General features: G+C 49.6%; 1 protein-coding gene across 1 annotated transcript in view; it reads right to left on the minus strand.

The window, feature by feature from the left end:
* The window catches only part of SREK1 (splicing regulatory glutamic acid and lysine rich protein 1), a gene marked incomplete at its 3' end in the record, with an annotated part of 224498 nt that overhangs the window by 68744 nt on the left and 133868 nt on the right, over positions 1 to 21886 (minus strand). The window contains exon 7 of the mRNA XM_082263646.1: positions 11402 to 11532. Coding sequence (XP_082119772.1) covers positions 11402 to 11532 — 131 coding nt within the window. The remainder of the gene's footprint in view (positions 1 to 11401; positions 11533 to 21886) is intronic.

The following is a 21886-nucleotide window of genomic DNA, read 5'->3' on the forward strand; positions in this document are numbered from 1 at the left end:
AACCACCTTATCCTTGTGAATTACCAGATAGGGTGAACATCAGGATAACACTAAAAGTTCAGACACCCTGCAAGCAGAGGTGATAGCCACTAAAAAGGCCACCTTCTGGGACAGCGTAAGCAGGGGAATCTCCTGAATGTTTTCAAAGGGAGGCTTCTGAAGAGCTGAAAGCACCAAATTGAAATCCCAAGGCGGCAACAGAGCCACACTGGAGAGACCAAATGTCGGACACCCTGAAGAAAGGTACACACCAGGGAGTGTGTGGCCAAAGGTCGTTGGAAGGAGACCTCCAAAGCCCAAACCTGCCCCTTGATTGTACTTACAGATAAATTCTGTTCAACCCCAAGTTGAAGAAAGGTTAAGATTCAAGCCACTGAGAAGGAGCAAGGGGGAACCCCATGCGACTAACACCATGCAATGCACGTCTTCCACGTACGATGGTAGATCTACCTAGAAGTAGATTTCCTAGCTTTCAACAGTGCAGGAATCACCGATTCAGATATACTCCTATCCTTCAGCACCTGGCATTCAACAGCCAAGCAGTCAAAGCCAGCGACTGTAAACCAGGATGGAAGATCGATCCTTGGGACAGAAGATCCTCCCTGAGAGGAAGCTTCCAAGGAACGTCGGCGACCAGCTACACCAGATAGGCGTGCCAAGTCCGACGAGGCTAGTCCAAAGCCACTAAGATGACCGAATCCCTTCTGCCTCGATCCTCGAAGAAGTCTGGGCAGAAGCTGGAGAGGAGGGAAGGAGTAAATCAGACTATACTGACCCCATGGGGCCATCAGCACGTCTGTGGCGTCTGCCAGAGGATCCCTTGACCGAGCCACAAACCTCTGCACCTTTCTGTTAATCTGAGACGCCAACAGATCCACCTCAGGGGTGCCTCACCAGAGACACAGCTGATTAAACACCTGATGAAGGGACCACTCCCTTTGGTCCAAAGGCTGCCGACTGAGGCAATTCGCCTGCCAATTTTGCATCCCAGGAATGTGTACAGCGGAGGGGGCTGGAATGAACCATTCTGCCCACCTTAGAATGTGTACGGCGGAGGGGGCTGGAATGAACCATTCTGCCCCCCTTGGTGATTGACATAAGCCACGGCCATGGCATTGGCTGATTGAATGCGCACTGGACAACCCTGAAGATGATCCGTACAATGATCCAGACACAGTCTGATCGCTTTGAGTTCCAAGACATTGATCGGTACTCTGGACTCCTCCAGCTTCCAGATCCCCTGAGCAGAATGCTTGCCGAGGACGAATCCCCAGCCAAACAGGCTGGCATCCGTGGTGACCATTGTCCAATACAAGGGGAGGAAGGATTTTCCCAGCTGATGCCCCGGCGAATGAAGCTACCATATCAGGGACTCCCTTGTTTCCCAACTCAGCTGGATCGGATTGTCAAGACACTGTGGAGTCTTGTACCATTTGGTCAGAATCTCCCTTTGCAGGGACCTCGTATGGAACTGTGCAAACTGAACTGCCTCAAAGGTAGACACCATCAGACCCAAAACCCGCATGCAAGTCCCGAGGGACAACCATCTGTTGGAAAGCAGGAGGCGAATTGCAGCCTCCAATTTCTGGAGATTTTCAAGAGGAAGGGGCACTCTGGCTATGGCCGAGTCCAGAGGAAGGGGCACTCTGGCTATGGCCGAGTCCAGAGGAAGGAGCACTCTGGCTATGGACGAGTTCAGAGTCAGGCCCAGATAGTTCAGCTCCATGGACGGAGCCAGAGCAAACTGATAATGCTCCTCTCCCAAAGCAGAGAAAATGCTGGTGACTGGCACATATTGGAATGTGAAGGTAGGCATCCTTCATAGCGATAGAGGCGAGGAAATCTCTCTGACGCAGGAAAGCCACCACTGTTCGAATGGATTCCATTCTGAACTTCTGTACCCGCACAAAGCAGTTGAGCGCCATGAGGTCCAGGATTGGATGCACTTTACCTTTCTTCCTGGGGACTGTGAACAGATTTGAGTAAAAACCCTGAAAACATTCAGAAGTCGGAACTGGGACAGTCCCTCCTTGAAGGAACAGGTTTTGTACCGCCCCAAACAAGCCCTGTAAGCGGTCTGGGGACAGGCGCAAGTTGGAAGGAAAAAACCTTGCCAGGGGAAAAGAGCGAAACTCGATCTTGTAGCCAGACAGTAGGACTTTGTGGACCCACTTGTCTTGCACCAGGGAAGTCCATGGATCCAGGAAAGCAGCAAAGACGTCCCCCCACCCCCAGATACGGGTAAAGGTGCACCTTCATGCTGAAGGAGCTTTATCCCCGAGTCTGGAGAAGCCCCGATCTTGGCTTGGCTTGCCAGACCAGGTTCGTTTGGATCCTCCTGAAGAGGCCCTGAAAGGCTTCGAGCCCTTGTCATTTGACCCTGAGGGACGAAAATATCTTTATGAGCTGAGAAGGAAGGCCCACGTCTAAAAACGAGGTTCCTTGCCCTTAGTACTCTCTCCCTCCCCCTCCCCCCTAAATGAGACCTTTAATTAAGTCATCCAGGGTAGCTCCAAATAGGCGATCACCTTGGAAAGAAAGATCAGTAAAGGCCTTTTTTGAAGTCTGATCCGCAGACCAGCACTTGAGCCAAAAGACAAGCCGAAGGACCACTGCCAAAACAGGCGAGCCATCAGGGGAGCCACATCCAAAGAGGCATCACAGAAACTGCAGCCCCTGGACCAGCTGTTCCGCCAGCTCTGCAAAAGGCAGGGGGGAGCTGTTCCCCCTCCAGGTCACGGCGTAAGAGCTTAGCCCACTCGGTCAGAGTTTGCAACACTAGGGCAATGGTGAATACCGGCCTCATTGCCAAACCAACCAGAGTGTACATATTGCGGGTCACAGCCTCCGCCTTTGGGTCAGCCGGATCCCTAAAGGCCGGGGGCTCTTCAACCCAAATCATGATTGCCTTATTTAATCTGGAAACCGGAGGGACCACCACCGGTGGCACAGTCCACTTCTTAAGAAGGGACTCCTCTTAGGGGTAACGCCTAGTAAAGCACTTAGAAACCCCACTTTTTAGCAACATTTATTTCTGTAAAAATAGGCAGGAAAAGGAAACACCTTTGCCGATCTGGATGGCTTGTGAGTGCCAAAGGGTACTTGCGCCTCCATCACTGAATTCTCCATCTTTTTTTTTTTTTTTTCCAAATTCTTTTTCATTGGGTTTTCAAAAGAGAAAATAACACAAAACACAAAACAAAACGTCTTGACATTGGTACAAATGGAGAGAACAGAACAGTGCTGCAATGATTATTCACCAGAAAAAAAAAAAGATAGATAAGTCACACATCATTAAGAAATTTGGTGTCATCAAAGAATAGGCGTGAAACTAGATATAGTTCATGTTCCATAAGGGAGCAAATGGTTAGGCAGCAGTCGACTAGGGTCAGATAGCAACATGGGAGAGACAACCGGGTGTTGGGACCGATCTGCTGAGAAGACAACCCAGCTAATCTTCTGCCGCCGTAGAGGGCATGGCTATGCATTTAGCCCAGACTCTGTCATACTTTTTTGGGCAGCCTCTATGCATTTAGGTGTCTTTATAAAGGGGGAGTACCACGTTAGCCAGTTTTTTCCATAATGTAGGGGAATGTGGACTGGATTTTCGTCTAGCATAGGGCTCTGGCTTTCCTGGCATACAATAATAGGAGGCCCAGTAGGGTCCGCTCTGCCACTCTCGGCACCAAGTCCTCTACTAGACCCAGTAAGCACGTTTTCGTAGAGGGGGGGAATGGAAATGTTCAAAATGTTAGCTATAATGTCGAGTACACATGTCCAATAGCTGCTGATTGCGGGGCAAGACCAGAAGATTTGTAAAGTCTCCTGGATCATGATCACACAGCCAGCATTTTGAGGAGAGCGATGCATTCATTTTATGCAGGCCAGAGGGGGTTAAATATAGGCCCCGTGACCCATTTTTTATTGTACCAGGTTATCTTTTAGTGAGACCAGGATCCTGAAATCCCACACATCATCCCAATCTTCAGAGTCCAACTCCGGGATGTCACTAGCCCATCGTTGGTGGAGGAAGGATAGGTCAGGAGAGGAGATGCGCAGGAGGTGCGCATACAGAACAGAAGTGGGTTTTTCCAAGCATTCATATCGAAGGACCCTTTCAAGGTCAGATTGTACCACTTGTGCTTCGCCATGCGGAAATTGGCTGCTGAAGGCATGGGACAACTGTAGATATCTAAAGAAATGTGAAGGGGGTACATTGTGGGGAATTAACAAAATCAAATGGAAAAATCTGAAGATCAGAAGAGACATCCGAAACCTTCTTGATATCATATTTAGTCCAAATTACTGGGTCAGGAAGTTGATAAAGGTGCGGTAAATTGCAGTTAAGCCAAAGAGAGGGCATCCTCCATCTTTAGAGTTTCACGCACAGATACTATCAGTGCATCCACCAGCGTGCCTTTACGTGCGTGGTCGCAGACGTGGAGGAATCGTCCTCACTATTAGAGGATTCGAGGCACGTGGTTACAGACCCAGCAGGGTGACCCACGTCCGCAGCGGCCGAATCAGATTCAGGATCTGATAAGACAGATGAGGCAGGGGAAAGCAGGGGGGTTTGCCTTTTGATAGCCCATCACCTACAAGCTACCTCCATCTGGCACACAAGGGACTCCAGGACCGCCGTCAGTGCATTGATGGATATTAGGGACCCAGAGGGTCCCGCAGCCTCAGAGAGGGGATCAGCTAGGGAAATTTGTTCCAAACACTCCATGACTCACAAGGGGGACCCCACAAAAACACTGTAAGGGACAACCCCACCGCGCTAGCAGCACCAACCGGTCGCCAGGCACAAGCACCAAACGCTCCTCAGCAGAGAGGGAGAGGACCCCTAAGGCACCCCGATAATGCACTACACATGCAGCGATGAGGAAGTAAAATCAGCCAGGAGTCAGCACCATGGGATAAGGAGGGGCTCCCACTGCCAAAATCACCACCTACAGGGCTCCACCGTCATGGCTGCAGCTATTTTCAATGGCAAACCACAGCAAAATGGCCACCGGACTACACAAACATGGCCGCCCTGTATAGGAATACACAGGCTACAACAAAATGGCGGCACCACGAGGCATACAGGAATCCAGGAGGGAGCACAGTTCATCGTCGGTCGCCAGCGTAGCACCCCCCCGCCCCCATCGCTAGTAAGCGCCCTGCCCCCATCCCAGGAACAGTGGCGTAATTCCCAAAGGCTAAACTTGGCAAACCAGGTAACATGGAGCTCAACCAGGAACAACTGGAGCTCACCTAGAAACAACATAAACCCTCAAAGAGAATAAATTATCTTTTAAACAGCAGCCTGCAAAAACCTTGCGGCCAAAAGAGGCATCCAAAGATGCCAACCCATCTACCTTGTACAATTTTGTGAATGTGTGCACAGACGACCAAGTTGCTGCCTTGCAAACTTATATCACCGATGCCTGATGGCGAAAAGCCCAAGATGCACTCAGCGCGCTCTAGTAGAATGTGCCTTCACAGGGAAAGGTGGAACCTGACCCTAATTGAACAAGCCTGTACTACCGTCTGCCTGATCCATCTGGATATGGCTTCAGCAGATGCAGCCAATCCTTTCCAAGGTCCGTCCGCGAGGACAAAAGCGAGTCGGATTTTTCGAAGGACTCAGTAGCCGCCAGGTAAACCCTGATTACCCTAAACACATCCAAGGAATGCACGGCAAAATTCTTTAGGATGCTTGGGCTTTGAACATAATGAAAGCAGCACAATGTCTTCATTTAAATGGAAATCCAGAACTACCTTAGGAAGAAACGATTGATTAGGTCGAAGTACCACCTCGTCTCTGTGGACCACCAGATAAGGTGAGTGGCAGGGTAGCGCTGCCAATTCCGACACTCTGCGCACAGAGGTAATAGCTACTAAAAAGGCTACCATCTGTGACAGCATAGGCAGAGGAATCTCCCTAATTTGTTCAAAAGGAGGTTTCTGAAGTACTGACAGTACCAGGTTAAGATCCCACGGAGGTAACAGGGCCAGTATCGGGGGAACCATGTGGCGAACACCCTGATCAAAGAATACGTGGCTAAAGGGCGTTGAAAAAACACCGCTAGAGCCAGCACCTGGCCTTCGATAGTACACAAGGCAAACCGCTGCTCAACCCCTCTTTGGAGGAAAGTCAATATCCGAGCCACTGAAAATAAGTGCGGATGCACCTTAATGGATTCACACCATGCAATGTACAAATTCCATGTATGATGATAAATCTTCCAAGAGGTAGATTTTCTGGCCTTCAAAAGTGTGGGAATCACAGAGTCAGAAACACCCCTATCCTTCAATACCTGGCTTTCAGCAGCCACGCAGATAAGGCCAGCGACTGTAAAGCAGGCATGGAAGATCGGCCCTTGAGACAGGAGTTCTTCAATGAGAGGAAGTCTCTAAGGAGCATTAGTGACCAATCTCACCAGATCGACGTACCAAGACCGGCAAGGCCAATTCGTAGCCACCAGAATTACTGGAGTACCTTCCACCTCTATTCGGCGCAGAAGCCTCGGCAGCAGTTTTATTGGGGGAAATACATAGCTCGGCCGATACTGTCCCCAAGGGGCCACTAGTGCGTCTGTGGTGCCAGAGGATCCTGAGAACAGGCTACAAACCTCTGTGCTTCGTGTTGAGCTGAGAGGCCAACAGATCCACATTGGGAGTCCACCATTGGACACACAGCAGTTGAAACACCTCCAGGTGAAGGGACCATTCTGCCTGATCCAACACCTGACTTATCAGGTAATCCGCCTGCCAATTCTCCACTCCAGGGAAATGCACGGCGGATAGGGCTGGAACAAGGTTTTCTGCCCATATCAGGATCTCAGCCACCTCTAGAGCAGCCAGGACACTCTTGGTGCCCCCTTGATGATTGACGTAAGTCACAGCAGTGGCATTGTCTGATTTAATCTGAACTGGATACCCTCGAAGGTGATTTGTCCAGTGAATCAAGCAAAGCTTTATTGCTCAGAGTTCCATAATATTGATCGGTAGTCTGGACTCCTTTGGAGTCCAGGTCCCCTGGACATACATCTTTCCAAGTACTCCCCCTCAACCGGACAGGCTGGCGTCCGTGGTACCCACAGTCCAATACAGGGGAAGGAATGACTTGCCCTAACGTAGAGCCAAGGAGCGGAGCCACCACAGCAGAACACTTCGTGTTTTGGCTCAGCAGGATCAGATAGTCCAAAGATTTTGGATCCTTGTTCCACTTAACAAGAAATTTTCTTTGCAGAGGACTCGTGTGGAACTGTGCGAAAGGAACCGCCTCAAAAGGTAGATCCCATCAGGCCCAGCCCTCGCATGCAAGTCAGTAAAAAGGACAGAGACATTCAAAAATCCAGAATATTGCTAGTCCACGCTTAGTCAAACCTCATACACATACATTGCATGAAATATATATATATATATGTATGATACAAGCAAGCATAGTAGAAAGGACAGTTTGCTGAACAGCAGGCGAATCGCCCTCTGCAATTTTTGCAGTTTGTCCAGAGGAAGAAACACCCTCGCTGAAGCTGAGTTCAGAGTCAGTCCCAGATAATTGGAGGGTGCTACTAGAGCAGATTTCTGGAAATTGATGTTTAAACCACATTTTTGCAGAGTCCATACAGTGATGATTAAGTCGGCCAGCAGGGCTGAATGGGAGTCTGCCTCTAAGAGGAGATTGTCCAGGTACTCCAGTACCGCAATTCCCTGCTGTCGCAGTAATGTCAATATCGGAGCCAACACTTTGGTGAAGACCCTGGGAGCAGAGGCGAGACCAAAGGGTAACGTCACAAATTGATAATGCTCCTCGCCCACAGCGAAGAGAAGGAAACGCTGGTGTTCAGCGTAAATAGGGATGTGAAGGTAGGCACACTTAATATCGATAGAGGCCAAAAGGTCTCCTTGGTATAAGGACGCCACTACTGTGGGAATGGACTCCATTCAAAACTTCTGTACCCGCACAAAGAAGTTCAGAGCCTTGCGGTCCAAGGTAGGACGCACTTGCCTTTTTTCCTGGGCACAGTGAACAGGTTTGAGTAAAACCCTTGAACGCGTTCCCGAGAAGCAACCGGCCCAATCACCCCTGCAACAGCAAATTTTGTACCATTTCTCGCCGATCCCTTAACCGGTCTGGAGATAGGGGTAGATTGGGTGTGAAGAATCTGTACGACGGTCGAGACCTGAATCAGTTCGTGGACCCATTCGTCTTGAATCAAGAAGGTCCATAGTCCTGGAAAGAAACTAAGACGTCCCCTACCCCAATTACAGGTCAGGGCACCCCTTCATGCAGAAGGCGGCTTAACTGCAGAACTGGAGGGGCCTTCAGATGATCTACAAGACTTAGATCCTTTTCCTGCGTGCCGCAGATATGAAAGGGCCGCTTGTATGCTGAAAAAGAAGGACCCCGTCGTGAGAAGGTGCCTTGCCCTGAGCAGAATGATGACAAAGAGTACTCTTCCCACCAGTAAGACCCTTGATAAGTTCATCCAAAGAAGAACCATGTAAGCGATCCTCTGAAATGGGCAGGTCTGACCGAGCCTTTTTATAAGCCTGGTCCACAGACCAGCTTTTTAGCCACACCATGCGTCTCATGGTTACCCCTACCGCGGATACTCTAGCCACAAGGGGGGCCGCATTTAAAGACGCATTACATACAAATTTTATACCTTGGACCATTTTGTCCGCCAGTTTGCTAAAATCAGGAGGAAGCTGTCTCGCTTCCAAATCACTCTTCAAGAGCTTTGCCCATTCCATAATGGCCTGGTACACCAGCGCGATCGTTAAGACCGGTCTAAGCATTGAGCCCACTATCACATGTAAGTGGCGGGACAGGGCCTCATCCTCCTATCAACAGGGTCTTTAAAGAATCACAGTGGATTCATTCAGTCTGGAGACTGGGTGGTCCACTTTCAGTGAAACAATCGATTTTTTCATCACATCGTCCGCAAAGGGATAGCGTCTCTTGAAACGCTTCGGCACCACTAACATATTTTTAAGGCACCAAAAGACACCTACGCCCCTGACGCTGTAGAATCATCTGCCATTTTTAGAGTTTCCCGCACTGACACCAAGTGCCCACACCAGCACTTTTTCCAGCGTGGCTGCAGATGAGGCTATATCATCCTCGCCATCCAAATCAGAGTGTGATGACACAGACCCTGCAGGGTAACTCATGGCCATATCAACCTCAGAATTTGAGTATACAGATGAGGCAAGTGAGGGCAGTGGGCGCTTTTTAATAGTCCTCTTTTTAGGACCATAACCACTTTTGACACCAGGGTTTAAAAAAAAAAAGAGAAAAATCTGCAATTAAGGAAGACAAGAGTTGCGACCCGAAGGTCCCTGCAACACCAAAGAGGGGATCAGTAGGCGATACTTTCTCCTGGGACTCCATGTTAACCCGGGGGCAGCACAGTGTCACTTAAAGAATACTGCAAAAAACGGCCCACACCGCTGCACCAGCAGTACTACAAGTCCCAGCACACTAAGCTGCAAAATAGTAGACTGAGGGAACGACCTACAGGGACCCCAATAGACTCACCACAGCCCAATATTAGGAAGAGCAGAGCCGGTCTGAAATGTACAGAAAACGATCCTTGCAGTAAGAGGAAGTACCTGGGTCAGCACCAGAGGTAAAGCCTTGCAACTCACTGCTGTACAGCATTTTCGGACTCCAATACATTTTAATGAGCTGACCACAACAAAATGGCCACCCAATGCATTTCAATTGGAAACTACTAAAAAATGGCTGCCGAGCCTTGTACAGCTGATCTACAAGAAAATGGCAGCGTCCACGACAGGCCATGCAGTCTATAGGATCCCCTGAGGGGTCCAGCAATCAATCAGGCATAGGGGGGGCCTGGCAGGGACCCCCACCAGGTTTAATCTAGTGGATTGCGCGATCAGCTGCATCAGCGCGCGCCCCCCCCCCCCCGAGGGCCCCCATCGCCTGCTACAGCCCCTGGACTGTACCCGACGAAGGTATGAACCCCCCATGATATAGTGGGAAGGATGGCCTGTAGGGGGAGCCTTGGATCGTTGATGGTCCCTAGGGATCCCACATACAAGGGTGGGACATGGGGGGGGGGGTGGGAGGTAACTCCAGACAGACCACCTTAGCACCAAGGGTGGGGCTGCTAATGGCCAAGGTATAGGCTGCGACTCAAGCCAAACCTGGTCGTGTGCGTCCCGGTGTTGTACTCACGTGCAAGCCCGCGTCCAGTGGGGCTATGTTGTGGCGAGGCCTAGCACGGAGCTGCGTCCTGCACATGCTCGCTGGCCAGACTGATAGACCATATGGATCTAGAATATCCAGTCTGACGCCCAGTCTGGCTGTTGATTGTAGGCCTCTCAAGAACACAACTAGCTAAAAATTTAGACAAAAGGTTCCTTTTTACATAAAAAAACATGCTAGGAACGAAATCCCAGCAGGAAACTAGATCATTGCTCCTGATTAGGCAGAAAAAAAAAACTGAATGCCTATAGCAGATTGAGTGGGTGTATACCCCCAGGGACTGTCCCATATGCGTGGTAATGATTTTTCCTGCCTAGTTTCCTACTCCTGTAGGGGGCAGCATATCCCAATGGTTAAAAAGAATATGGAACTGCGTCTGTGAATGAACGGTAGAGAAAAAAACATTTTTTATTTTCTGCTATAAAACATCCAATAAAATGTTTTTTTTAAAAAATAAAATTTCTTAATCAATTTAGTCCAATATGTATTCTGCTACATATATTTGGTAAAAAAAAAAAAATCACAATAGGCGTACATTTATTGGTTTGCTTAAAAAATGTTTTTCTTTTACTAGTAATGGCAGGCAATCAGCGACTTATAGCAGATCTGTGATATTGCGGCACTGTTATATTGTCGCGGACAGTCGGACACCAATACAGTGATCAGCGCTAAAGAATATGCACTGTCGCTGTACTAATGACACTGGCTGGAAAGGGGTTAACATCAGGGGAGATCAAAGGTTTACCTGTGTGTCTAGCTAGTGATTTTGTGCACTGTGGGAGGCGATTTTACTAGGGGAAGGCATGGATCCATATCCCTGCTTTGCAGGAACACAGGATCAATGCCTTGCCTATTGACAGAATGGCGATCTGCCTTGTTTACATAGCAGATCTCCGTCCTCCCTCTGTGCCAAAGTATCGGCGGGTGCCAGTGGACATAGAGTCCATGGTACCGGTCAATCAGCTCCCACTGTGTATAATCACAGCAGGATCCCCCCCCCCCCCCAACCCAGAAGTGTCACCTCACGTACTAGGTACGTGATGTGGCGCAGCAGTGCCACTTTGCCGCCGTATATGCAAGTTATATGTTCAGCAAGTGGTTAACTAGTACACTGTTTAGCATAATTATTCAACATTAGAAAAATAAATTCACCCAGGTGTGGAAGTGACATACCTGGCTCAATGGCCTCAGAAATCAATGACTGTGCTTCTCGCACCCTCTTCATCACCTCTTCTAACTCCTTTGCAGCAGCTTGAGGGGTCAATTCAGGAGGTTTCACAATTGCATTGTTAGAGTGATTAATTCTGGAAGAAAAAAAAAAATACTATATCTTTTTTTTGGAGTCCATTGAGGGACACAGAAGTCTTAAACCTTTATATTATACTGCCACCTAGAAGAGGATTCAATACTGGCAAACAAAAAAATAACTGGATTTTTGACTTACCCTAAAATCCTTCTTTCTGAAGTTCATTGACAGACGCAGCTCCATATCTTCTTGACCACTGGGTTATAATGCCCCCTACAGGAGTAGGACACTAGGCAGGAAAAAAAAAAACGTTACCACGCCAATGGGGCAGTCCCTGCAGGCATACACCCACACACTCTGCTATAGCCCTCAGTTTTGTTGCGAGTGTTTAGAAGAAAAAAACCCATACCAGTCATAATTAGAGGGGCGGGTGCAGCGTCTGTCAATGAACTTCAGAGAAAAAGATTTTACGGCAAGTCAAAAATCCAGTTTTCTCTGTCGCTCATTGACAGACGCAGCTCCATATCTTCTTGACCATAGGGACATCCCAAAGCAGTATTTTAACCACTTCCATACAGAGCAGTTACACCCCCTTCCTGCCCAGACCTATTTTCAGCTTTCGGCGCCCTTACACTTTGAATGATAATTACTCATACAACGCTGTACCCAATCAAATATTTTATCATTTTTTTCACACAAATAGAGCTTTCTTTTGGTAGTATTTAATCACCACTGGGTTTTTCATTTTTTGCGATACAAGTGAAAAAAGAGCGAACATTTTGAAAAAAACACATTTTGTTTTAGTTTCGATTATAAAATTTTGCAAATAAGTAAATTTTTTTCATAAATTTGGGCCAAAATTTATACTTCTACATATCTTTGGTAAAAATAACCCAAATTAGTGGTTGTTATTTAGTCTGTGTGAAAGTTATAGAGTCTACAAGCTATGGTACCAATCATTGAAAATTGATCACACCTGATGTACCGACATCATTTCTTGAGGCCCTGAAATGTCAGGACAGTACAAATACCCCCAAATGACCCCTTTTTGGAAAGTAGACATTCCAGGGTATTTAGTAAGAGGCATGGTGAGTTTTTTGAAGCTGTAATTTTTTCCCACAATTCTTGGGGAAATAATTTTTTTTTTTTTTTACACAAAATTGTCATAACAAAGTTATTTCTCACACACAGTATATGCATACTTGCAATTACACCCCAAAATACATTCTGCTACTCCTCCTGAGTATGGCCATATCACATATGTGAGACTTTTACACAGCCTGGCCACATACAGAGGCCCAACATTCAAGGGCACCGACCGGTGTTCTAGGAGCATAAATTACACATATAATTTCCTAACGGCCTATCACACTTTTGAAGGCCCTGGAGCACCAGGACAAGGGAATTACCCACAAAATAACCCATTTTGGAAAGCAAACACCCCAACATATATTCTATGAGGCATAATGAGTCTTTTGTACAAGTCATTTTTTTCCACAAGTTTTTGGAAAATGTGGAAAGAAAATTAAAACGCATTTTTTTTTTTTTTTACACAAAGTTGTCAATTTATAAGATATTTCTAACACGTAGCATGTACATAGCAAAAATGACACCCCAAAATACATTCTGCTACTCCTCCTGAGTATGGCGATACCACATGTGTGGGACTTTGCCACAGCATGGCCACATACAGAGGCCCAAAATGCAAGGAGCACCGTCAGGTGTTCTAGGAGCATAAATTACACATATCATTTCATTACAACCAATCACACTTTTGAAAGCCCTGGAACACCAGAACAATGGAAACCCCCACAAAATGACCCCATTTCGGAAAGCAAACATCCCAACACATAATCTAGGAGGCATGGGCTGCAGACAGGTACTCGGCTACTCCAATGACAGGTACTCCGCTACTCCAATGACAGGTACTCCGTTACTACAATGACAGGTACTCAGAGTACCCGTCATCAGAGTACCCGTCATCAGAGTACCCATCATCAGAGTACCCATCATCAGAGTACCCAAGTACCCGTCATCAGAGTACCGGACTACGTGTCATCAGAGTTCCCAAATACCTGTCACCAGCCCATCAGAGTACCCGAGTACCTGTCATCAGAGTACCTGATGGGCTGGTGACAGGTACTTGGGTACTCTGATGGGCTAGTGACAGGTACTTTGATGGGCTAGTGACAGGTCCCCTTTATTGGGGGGGGGGAAATCAGTGTGTTTTGGGGTGCACTGTAATCGGTAACTAGCTGTTATCACAATTTCCTCCTCACACAGGATCAGTGTGTGAGGAGGAGAACACGGTGACAGCTAGTTACTGTGTTCTCCGTTTACATTCTGTGACCGGCTGTGATTGACAGCCGGTCACGTGGTAAAGAGCCAATTTCATTGGCTCTTTACCTAGATCGGGGATGGGCTCTGTCCGAGGGATGAGCCTCGTCCCCGATCGCCGCACTGCGCCTCGTCCCCGGGACGCGCATTGAGGAGAGAAGGAGTGGCTCACGCTGGAGCCGCTCATGTGATCGGCTGTGATTGACACAGCCGATCACGTGGTAAACAGCCAATTTCATTGGCTGTTTACCTTGATCAGGGATGCGGGTGACGTCAAACGCTAATTCCTCCCCCCGCACGCGTATCGCCTCCGTGGGTGGAGGCTTCCTCAGCGGTAATGGGGATTGGCTGAAGAAGTCTATCAGGTTTACACTATTTGGGATATTTTGTCTCATGTTTTCCAACAATTCGGAGGAGACTTAACCCTGGAAGTGTGTTTATTCAGAAGTCTTGGCCCCAGAGGTGTGCCTTCAGTCTGAGGAATGGGATTACTCTATTGCCATTACTTATTGATTTAAGGTGACAGGCCACTTTGGAAGGTGGAGGGTTGTGTGAAGTATTTCCTTCTATCTGCACCTGGCTCCATCTAATATATCAGGATTTCATTGCACACCCGAGGGCTGTCTGTTTTGGACTTCTTATCCTGTTTGGACTTTCATCGGCTAGAGGATCCCTCGACCTGGCTACAAACTTCTGAACCTTCGTGTTGAGTCGAGAAGCTAGCAGGTCGACATCGGGTGTCCCCCCACCGGACACACAGGAGGTGAAACACCTCCGGGTACAGGGACCACTCCCCCTGATCCAGCACCTGACGACTCAGGTAATCCGCCTGCCAATTTTCCACACCGGATATGTGTACTGCAGAAAGTGCTGGAACAAACTGTTCCACCCATTCCAGGATCTCGGCCACCTCCCGGGCCGCCAAGACACTCTTGGTGCCCCCTTGATGATTGATGTAAGCCACGGCCGTGGTGTTGCCCGATTGAATCCAAACTGGACAACCCTGTAAACAAGTTGTCCAGTGACTCAGGCAAAGCTTTATCGCCCTGAGCTAAACAATATTGATCGGAAGTCTGGACTCTTCTACTGTCCAGGACCTCTGAACGCAGAGCGTCCCCAGCACTCCTCTCCAGCAAGACAGGCTGGCGTCTGTGGTTACCACAATCCAATACAAGGGCAGCCCTTGTGTTGTGACTAAACCAAATCATAGTGTCCAAGGTCTTTGGATCTTTGTTCCATTTGACAAGAATCTCCCTTTGTAAGGGTCTCGTGAGGAACTGAGCAAATGGAACCGCCTCGAAGGTGGACACCATCAGACCCAAGGCCCGCATGCAAGTCCGCAGAGAGGACAGATTGCTGGCTAACAGCAAATGAATCACCCCCTGCAACTTTTGCAGCTTGTCCGGGGGAAGAAAAACCCTCGCTGAAGCGGAGTCCAGAGGATGGTATCGGGCCGATTTTTTAAAATTGATGTTCCAACCGAACTCTTGCAGAGTCCGTACAGTAATTGTCAAGTTGCCCAACAGGGCTGAATGGGAGTCTGATCTTAATAGGAGATCATATAGTACCCCCAGTACCATAATCCCCCTGTTGTCGCAGTAATGCTAACACCGGAGCTAACACTTTGACGGAGGCGAGACCAAAGGGTAACGCCACAAATTGAGACCGGCACAATCACCCCTTGCGACAGCAGATCTTGTACCCTCTCTTAGATCCCTTAACCGGTCTGGAGTTAGGTGTAGATTGGACGGGAAGAACCTGTCCGACTGTCAAGACCGGAATTCGATCTTGTAACCCGATAGGATCAGTTAGTGGACCCATTTGTCCTGAATCAAGGCAGTCCATGGTTCCAGAAAGAAGCAAAGACGTCCCCCGACCCTAGAAACGGGTGAGGGCGTCCCTTCATGCAGGCGAGGATTTGTCCGCAGGTCCAGATTGGCCTGTTCTCAGCTTACCTTACCATGTCTTCTTGGAACCCTCAGAAGACCTGAACGGCTTAGCTCCTTTCTCCTGCGATCCTGAGGCACAAAAGGGCCACCTATGCGGTGCCTTACCCTTGGAGGATTGGGGTAGAAAAGTACTCTTCCCACTCGTAAGGCCTTTGACCAACTCATCCAGGGAGGATCCAAAAAACCTGTCCCCCGTAAAGGGAGGGTCAGAAAGAGCCTTTATGAAAGCCTGGTCCGCAGACCAGCTTTTCAGCCACATCATGCGTCTAATAGCAATCCCCACGGCAGACACTCTTGCTAACAGTGGAGCCGCATCAAACAACGCATCACATATATACAGAAGGGCTTGAACCATTTGGTCTGTTCGCTCAATCAGGCCCGGTGAGAGCTGCTCCGTTTCCAAGTCACCTTTTAGCAACTTCGCCCATTCTGTGATGGCCTGACACTAGAGTGATCACAAAGACCGGTTTTAGTATAGAGCCCGCTAACACATGCAAATGGAGGGACAGAGAATCAATCCGTCTATCCACGGGGTCTGTAAATATGGGGGACTTTTCTACCAGGACCATAGTAGACTTGTTTAGTCTGGAAACTGGATGATCCACCTTTAATGGCACGGTCCACCTAGTAGAAACCGCATCTGCAAAGGGGTAACGCCTTTTAAAGCGCTTAGGCACCAATGTTGTCAAAAAGTTCCAGACAGGGAAACGCCTTGCCCGACTTCTGGGCCTTGCGGGTGCCAAAAGAACCTGCGTCCCTGACGCTGTAGACTCATCCGCCATTTTTAAGGATTCCCGCACCGACACTATAATTGCCTCCACCAGCGTGCTTTCCCACGCGGCAGCTGACGAGAAAAAATCCTCTTCGCCATATAAATGTGAAGACACAGAACCATCAGGATGGTATGCGTCCGCAGAGGCCACATCTACCTCAGAATCTGAGGATACTGCAGAGGGAGGTGAAGGCATAGGGCGCTTTCGGCTAGTGGCATTTTTTAGAACTAAATCCACTTTTGACACCAGGCTTTCCCAACTGCTGTAAAAACAGACAGGGGCTGTGACCCAGAGGGTACCGCAAACGCACTGAGGCTGTCTGTAGGTGAGATTTGGTCCTGGGACTCCATTAGCACTAAGTATAAAACGAGTAGTGTCACTTTAAAAAAAAAAAAAAAGTTGCAAAAAAAAAAAAAAAAAAAAAGTTGCAAAAAAAAAAAAAAAATAAAACCCCGATCCGCATCGCTGCGCCAGCAGTACCACAAGTCCCAGCCCTAAAACCGCCTGCAGCAGGGTGAGTGAGGAATACCTACAGGGACTCCAGGAACATACCACCGAAATAGTCTTGAGGCTTCAGGAACATTCTGTGCAGAGAATAAAAACGATCTGATGCAGGAAACCGAAAAGCACCTGGGTCATTTCTAGAGCCCCTAGCTTCTCCCTTGCTGTCCAGCGATCGTAGACTTCAAGAAAATGGCCGCCCCATGTATTCCTATGGGGAAAAACTAAAACATGGCCGCCCATGCATTTTAATGAAAAAACGTTTTACATTGAGTAGAAAGTGTAGAAAGACAAGAGCAAACAGACAACAGCAAAATGGCAGCCCCCACGGTGCCATGCGGTCTCCAGGTCCCCCAGGGGGGGGGGGGGGTCATCAGACAGAAGGCATCGGGGGTCCCCAGGAGGAGACCCCACCAGGACAAACTACCCCCCCCCCCCCCCCGCAGAACCGCCACAGAGGTCGCAATACATCCGCCCCCCAGAGGGAGGAACCTGCATGTGGGGGGAAGGGAACAGCCAAGGTGGGCCTGGTATCACCAAGAGGCCAGGGGATGGGAGGGATACCCAAGGGTCTGACTTTACCAGGTAGGGGGCTCACGTCCACCTCGAGACTGCCAGAGAATAGGGGGGATGCTTACTCACCATGCCACGGCATTGGGAGGGTGTCACTCCTAACAGACTACTTCTCAACCCGGAGTGGGGGTGCTGACGGCCAGGGGGTACGCTGCAACTCAGGGCATCCCAGGTCATCTGCGTCCCGGCGAGGTGCTTCACTCACGGGCCCGCCCCCGTCGATCGGGGCTCTGTCGTGGCGAGGCCTAGTGCTGGACTATAATCTGCTCACGCTTGCTGGCCAGGGTGGGAGACCTTAAGATCTAGGATATCCAGTCTGAAATGCAGTCAGTAACACTAACTAAAAGTCCTACAAAAAGGTTCCCAAAAACAAACAGCTAAGACCGAAGTCCCAGCAGGGAACTAGGTCCTACTCCTAAACTAGGCAGAAACAAACTGAGGGTTATAGCAGAGTGTGTGGGTGCATGCCTGCAGGGACTGCCCCATAGGCGTGGTAAAGTTTTTTCCTGCCTAGTGTCCTACTCCTGTAGAGAGCAGCTAAATCCAATGGTCAAGAAGATATGGAGCTGAGTCTGTCAATGAACGATAGAGAAAAGAAAATATTTTGAGGTTCTCCAGTCAGTTTATTATTACATTCTGACATGACTGAACTGATGAACTGAACAGACCGTATGTGTGAAAGGGGCCTTAGACAAAATCCTAATTAACAAGGATGCAACTACAGGTGAGCCTAATTATTCATTAAACAGGTGTCCAGCAGACAGTTGATTGTAAAGGGGAGTGTTACTTAAAGAAAACCCCTCCTATTTCATGCTGTCAGCAACGGCGCTACATGGAAGACAAATGTCACAAAGCCTGAGAAAGAAAATTACTTTACACAAGAAAGGTGAAGGCTACAAGAAGATTTACTGATCAGTCAGAATACTGTAGCAAAAGTGATACAAAAATGGAACAAAAATGGAACTGCAACCATCTCACAGAGAGACGTCAAGGCCGTCCACGGAAGTTAACATCTAGGCAGGAATGTCTTCTCATGAAAAGGGTTGAAGAAAGTCGCCATGCAAGTTCACTGTAGTTCGCTAAAGAAGTAGAAAGTAGGGATAGACCAATTATCGGCAAGGACGATATATCGAGGGATGATATGCACTTTCCCTGATATATCGGTATCTGCCCCGGAACTGCCCGATATTTTTGTGATGTCATTCTGCCTTCTAAGGCCGCCTCCCTTGCCTTGGACAGCCTCGTATGGAGTCGGGACTAGTCTCGTGGGAGTGTATCACTGCCATACACCCACCTACAGCAGCCCGGTGCCAGCCAGCCACCCACAGGCACTGTACCAGCGAGCCAGCCCGCCACCCACAGGCACTGTACCAGCCAGCCACAGGCACTGTACCAGCCAGCCACCCACCACAGGGTGCAAGACAGCCAGCCAGCCACCCACCACAGGGTGCCAGACAGCCAGCCACCCACCACAGGGTGCCAGACAGCCAGCCACCCACCCACCACAGGATGCCAGACAGCCAGCCAGCCACCCACCCACCCACCCACCACAGGGTGCCAGACAGCCAGCCACCCACCCACCACAGGGTGCCAGACAGCCAGCCACCCACCCACCACAGGGTGCCAGACAGCCAGCCACTCACCCACCACAGGGTGCCAGACAGCCAGCCACTCACCCACCACAGGGTGCCAGACAGCCAGCCACTCACCCACCACAGGGTGCCAGACAGCCAGCCACTCACCCACCACAGGGTGCCAGACAGCCAGCCACCCACCCACCACATGGTGCCAGACAGCCAGCCACCCACCCACCACATGGTGCCAGACAGCCAGCCACTCACCCACCACAGGGTGCCAGACAGCCAGCCAGCCACCCACCACAGGGTGCCAGACAGCCAGCCACCCACCACAAGGTGCCAGCCAGCCACCCACCACAGGGTGCCAGACAGCCAGCCAGCCACCCACCACAGGGTACCAGACAGCCAGCCACCCACCACAGGGTGCCAGACAGCCAACCAGCCATCCACCACAGGGTCCCAGACAGCCAGCCACCCACCACAGGGTCCCAGACAGCCAGCCACCCACCACAGGGTCCCAGACAGCCAGCCACCCACCACAGGGTCCCAGACAGCCAGCCACCCACAACATGGTGCCAGCCATCCACAACAGGGTGTCAGCCATCCACCCACAACAGGGTGTCAGGGGTGGAGGGGAGGGCGTGGAGGGGAGGGGGGGGGGGAAGCCAAGGGCTGCCAGTTTTTCACTACGGGAATGTGTACGGTGGAATAAAAGTGTAGAACAAAGAATGCCAGCTACCTCCAGAGCTGCCAGGACACTTCATGTGCCCCCTTGGTGATTGACATAAGCCACGGCTGTGGCACTGTCAGAATAAATGCGCACTGGACATCCCTGAAGATGATCCGTCTAATGGTTCAGGCACCGTCTACTCGCTCGGAGTTCCAAGACATTGATTGGTAGTCTGGACTCTTCCAGTGTCCGGGTCCCGGAGCAGAATTTTTGTCGAGGACGCCTCCCCAGCTAGACAGGCTGGCATCCGTGGTGGCCACTGTCCAATACAAGGAGGAAGGATTTGCCCAGCCGAAGCGCCGGAAAACGAAGCCACCATATCAGGGACAACTTTGTTTCCCAGCTCAGCCAGAACTGATTTTCCAAAGACTGCGGAGTCTTATCCCATTTGGCCAGAATCTCCCTGACCATTTGCTGGACAGCAGGAGACTAACTGCAGCCTGCAACTTCTGGAGTTTGTCCAGAGGAAGGAGCACTCTGGCTAAGGCTGAGTCCAGAGTCAGACCCAGATAGTACAGCTTTGTGGACGAAACCAGAACAGACTTCTAAAATTGCCAAATCCAGTCAAACTACCTCAGAGTTCATATGGCGATTTCCAGGTTTTCCTACAGAGCAGTTGGGAACTCCGCTCGCAGGAGGAAATCATCCAAGTAGCCCAGATCCCCCATTGGCGTAACAATGCTAGCACCGGGGCTAACACTTTTGTGAAGACCAGAGGTGAGACCAAAAGGGTAATGCTCAAACTGAGAATTCTCCTCTCCCATGACAAAGTCGAGGAAGCGCTAGTGACCGGCACATATTGGAATGTGAAGATATGCATCCTTGATTTGGATAGAGGCAAGAAAATCCCCCTGATGCAGGGATGCCACCACCGTGCATATGGACTCCATCCTGAACTTCTGCACACGCAAAAAGCAGTTGAGCACCTTGAGGTCAGGATTGGGCGCACCTTGCCTTCGTTTCTGGGAACTGTAAACAGGAGTGAAAACCCTTAAATAGTTCAGAAGTCGGAATACGGTCCGGGGACAGACGCAAGTTGGAACGAAAGAACCTTGCTGAGGGACAAGAGTGAAACTCCATCTTGTAGCTGCACTAAATGGCTTTGTAGACTCACTGGTCTTGTACCCGAAAAGTCCACGGGTCCGGAAACCAACAACATCCCCCCCACCCCCGATACAGGTGAGGGCGCATCTTCATGCTGAAGGAGCCTTGTCCATGGGTCTGGAGAAGCCCACTCGTCTTGCCAGACCAGGTTCGTTTTGATCCTCAAGAGGAGGCCCTGAAAGGCTTCAAGCTCTTGTCAGTCGACCCGGAGGGACAAAAAAAAAAAACTTATGAGCCGAGAAGGAGGGCCCACGTCTACAATGAGGGCCCTTAGTAGCCTGCTGAAGAAAAGTACTCTTTCCCTCTGTGAGACCTTTAATTATGTCATCCAGGTTAGCCCCAAACAGGCGATCCCCTTGAAAAGGAAGATCAGTCAAGGCCTTCTTAGAAATCTGGTCCATAGACCAGCATTTAAGCCAAAAGACGGGCCCGAAGGACCACTGCCTAAACAGAGAGCCGAGCCACTAGGGGAGCCGCACCCAAAGAGGCATCACAGAGAAAGTGCAGCCCCTGGACCAGCTGGTCCACAAGCTTAGCAAAGGTAGGGGGGAGCCGTTTTCCCCCAGATTTCGGCGTAAAAGCGTAGCCCACTCAGTCAGAATTTGCGACACCAGGACAATGGTTAATACCGGCGTCAGTGCCGAACCAGCCAAAGCGTACATATTGCGGACCACAGCCCCTGCCTTCCTGTCAGCCGGATCCTTAAAGGCCAGGGACTCTTCAATCAGATTAATGGTTCCCTTGTTCAATCTGGAAACCGGAAGGTCCATTTCTTAATAAGGGACTCCTTATAGGGGTAAAGCCTAATAAATTGCTTAGGGACCCCAATGGGACGCTTTCCTCGTCCCCACTCTTTAGCGACAATTCT

The sequence above is a fragment of the Pelophylax lessonae genome (assembly GCF_965119305.1).
Source record: "Pelophylax lessonae genome assembly, chromosome: 1".
NCBI classification, from domain to species: domain Eukaryota; kingdom Metazoa; phylum Chordata; class Amphibia; order Anura; family Ranidae; genus Pelophylax; species Pelophylax lessonae.